Genomic DNA, 1812 nt, shown 5'->3' on the forward strand with positions numbered 1-1812 from the left:
ACGATTTCCTAAAATTTTTCAGCTTTTTCTTTCGAAATGTTTGCCATAATGCAATCCTCATGTGTCTTCATGTACCGTTTTACTCAAACTTACAATTCAACCACTTTACTTCATATCTTTTCTAGTTATGCCATTCAACTATCCACAAAAAGCATGATTATTGATTAACATTCTATTAACTGTAACTTTTAGTGTTAACATTTATTTGATTTAAACCTAATACGCAAATTTTATAAAACAAATTTGCGAATCATATTACATTTGATAACATTTTGAATGTGTTTAAAAACAATAAATTGACAGTAAGCCTAACTAAACCGTTACTAAATTCCATTACAATGTTTGAGGTCCAATGTAATCCACTGTGAAATCAATTATATAGTCATATTTTCACCTATTGCCGTACCTTAACTATGTACCAATTGCTAGTAAATATTGTCGCGAATCCAATCCACATACGCCGATATGTTGGTGTATACGACCGGGGTATCAGAACTACAAGCTATCGTTCCAAAGCTGGCAACTCCTGCCAAGAACCATGCACTTCCGTTTCCCTGCATGAGCGTGCCTTCTGCATGATCCTTACACTTGCTCCAACTCGCTCCCATGTCTACGCAAAGTTGAGTCGATTGGAGGGTTACCGATTTTTGTTCATATATCGGGGAACATTCCTCAAAGCCATTAATGTTCACCGGATGATACATTTTCTTGCCATCTAGTGCGCCTATCGCGCTATCTCGAAGCCAACCAGTGATCAGACTTTTGTTTCCGACGACCGAGTCCAACGTTGGAAGGCAGATCGGTTGAACAGTGTCGGAAAAGTTCACGTCACTGGTGAAGCGAACGAGTGCAATGTCATGCAGATGGTTGCGCCGATTGTAATCCCTGTGTTTGGTGATCTTTTCGATTTGCATGTCAACTGGAGGCCCTGCACATTGCTTCTGATTGCAATCTACATTTGAGTTTATCTCCCACTCACCGAGACGTACACGATGGCTAGGAAAATAACGGTTATAAGTAATGCAACGGTTAACGGTTATAAGTAATGCAAACATTTGTTTGGTAAGTAAGTAACATCTTCATACTCACACTTTAATACCTCCGCGAAGGTTTGACACGCAGTGTGCAGCTGTCACGATGTATCGTTTGGTAATCAATGTTCCACTGCACATGAGCTCCAATTCACCACGAAGGTTTTCGTACTGAATCAGTGCGGTCCATGGATAGTCATCAGCATCCGTGTAGGTATTCAACACTAACCGGTGTGGTTCTGACGACCCGCACAGTGGATATTGAGGGAGCGTTCCTCTAAACCCAACACAACATACCTGTGGTAGAACTCATTCAATGGAAGAGACCTCTCAATATTGACTAGAGAATAACATACCAGATTCGTGGAGCTATCATTGGCGCAGTGACTGTTTGTCAAATCCTCCTCTTCCAGGGAGACCATTTTCTGGCCTACGGTTTTTAAAAACGCTGCACATGTGTCAACGGAAACACATTTTCCACTCTGTCCGGATGGCCCCACACAAGCATCTCCGGTGGCTGCAAACATTTGATCATGTACTAACCGAGACAGATCAATTTACTTTCAAATCGTAGATCCTCACCATGTGATGAGACACATAGTGCCACCATTTCCAGCAAGGTTACAATAATCAGGCCTAAGTGTAGTGCAGCCATTTTCTAGCTTCGATAATAGCTGTTTAACCGTTCCAACCTAACATTGACCACTGAGAACGAACTGTTTAGAGTTAACACGGGCAAGCTTGCTCCTGCACGTTTTTTTGCAATTTGAAACTAATTTAT

At 41.2% G+C, this 1812-nt stretch overlaps 1 protein-coding gene across 1 annotated transcript; it reads right to left on the minus strand.

The window, feature by feature from the left end:
- Positions 1-425: 425 nt before the first annotated feature.
- On the minus strand, positions 426-1453 carry LOC131284246 (CLIP domain-containing serine protease B4-like). The gene is made up of 3 exons (XM_058313100.1): positions 1388-1453; positions 1090-1328; positions 426-996 (listed from the first exon to the last, which is right to left on the minus strand). Exons 1-3 carry the CDS (start codon positions 1451-1453, stop codon positions 426-428), a joined length of 876 nt encoding a protein of 291 aa, XP_058169083.1.
- Positions 1454-1812: the final 359 nt, after the last annotated feature.

The sequence above is a fragment of the Anopheles ziemanni genome, chromosome 3, assembly GCF_943734765.1.
Source record: "Anopheles ziemanni chromosome 3, idAnoZiCoDA_A2_x.2, whole genome shotgun sequence".
NCBI lineage: Eukaryota > Metazoa > Arthropoda > Insecta > Diptera > Culicidae > Anopheles > Anopheles ziemanni.

Coding starts and splice junctions, on each gene's coding strand:
- LOC131284246 (XM_058313100.1), bottom strand. CDS start 1,453: ATGGTCTCCCTGGAAGAGGAGGATTTGACAAACAGTCACTGCGCCAAT. Junction 1,329..1,387: donor ATGATAGCTCCACGAATCTG/GTATGTTATTCT, acceptor GTTCTACCACAG/GTATGTTGTGTTGGGTTTAG. Junction 997..1,089: donor CTTCGCGGAGGTATTAAAGT/GTGAGTATGAAG, acceptor TTATTTTCCTAG/CCATCGTGTACGTCTCGGTG.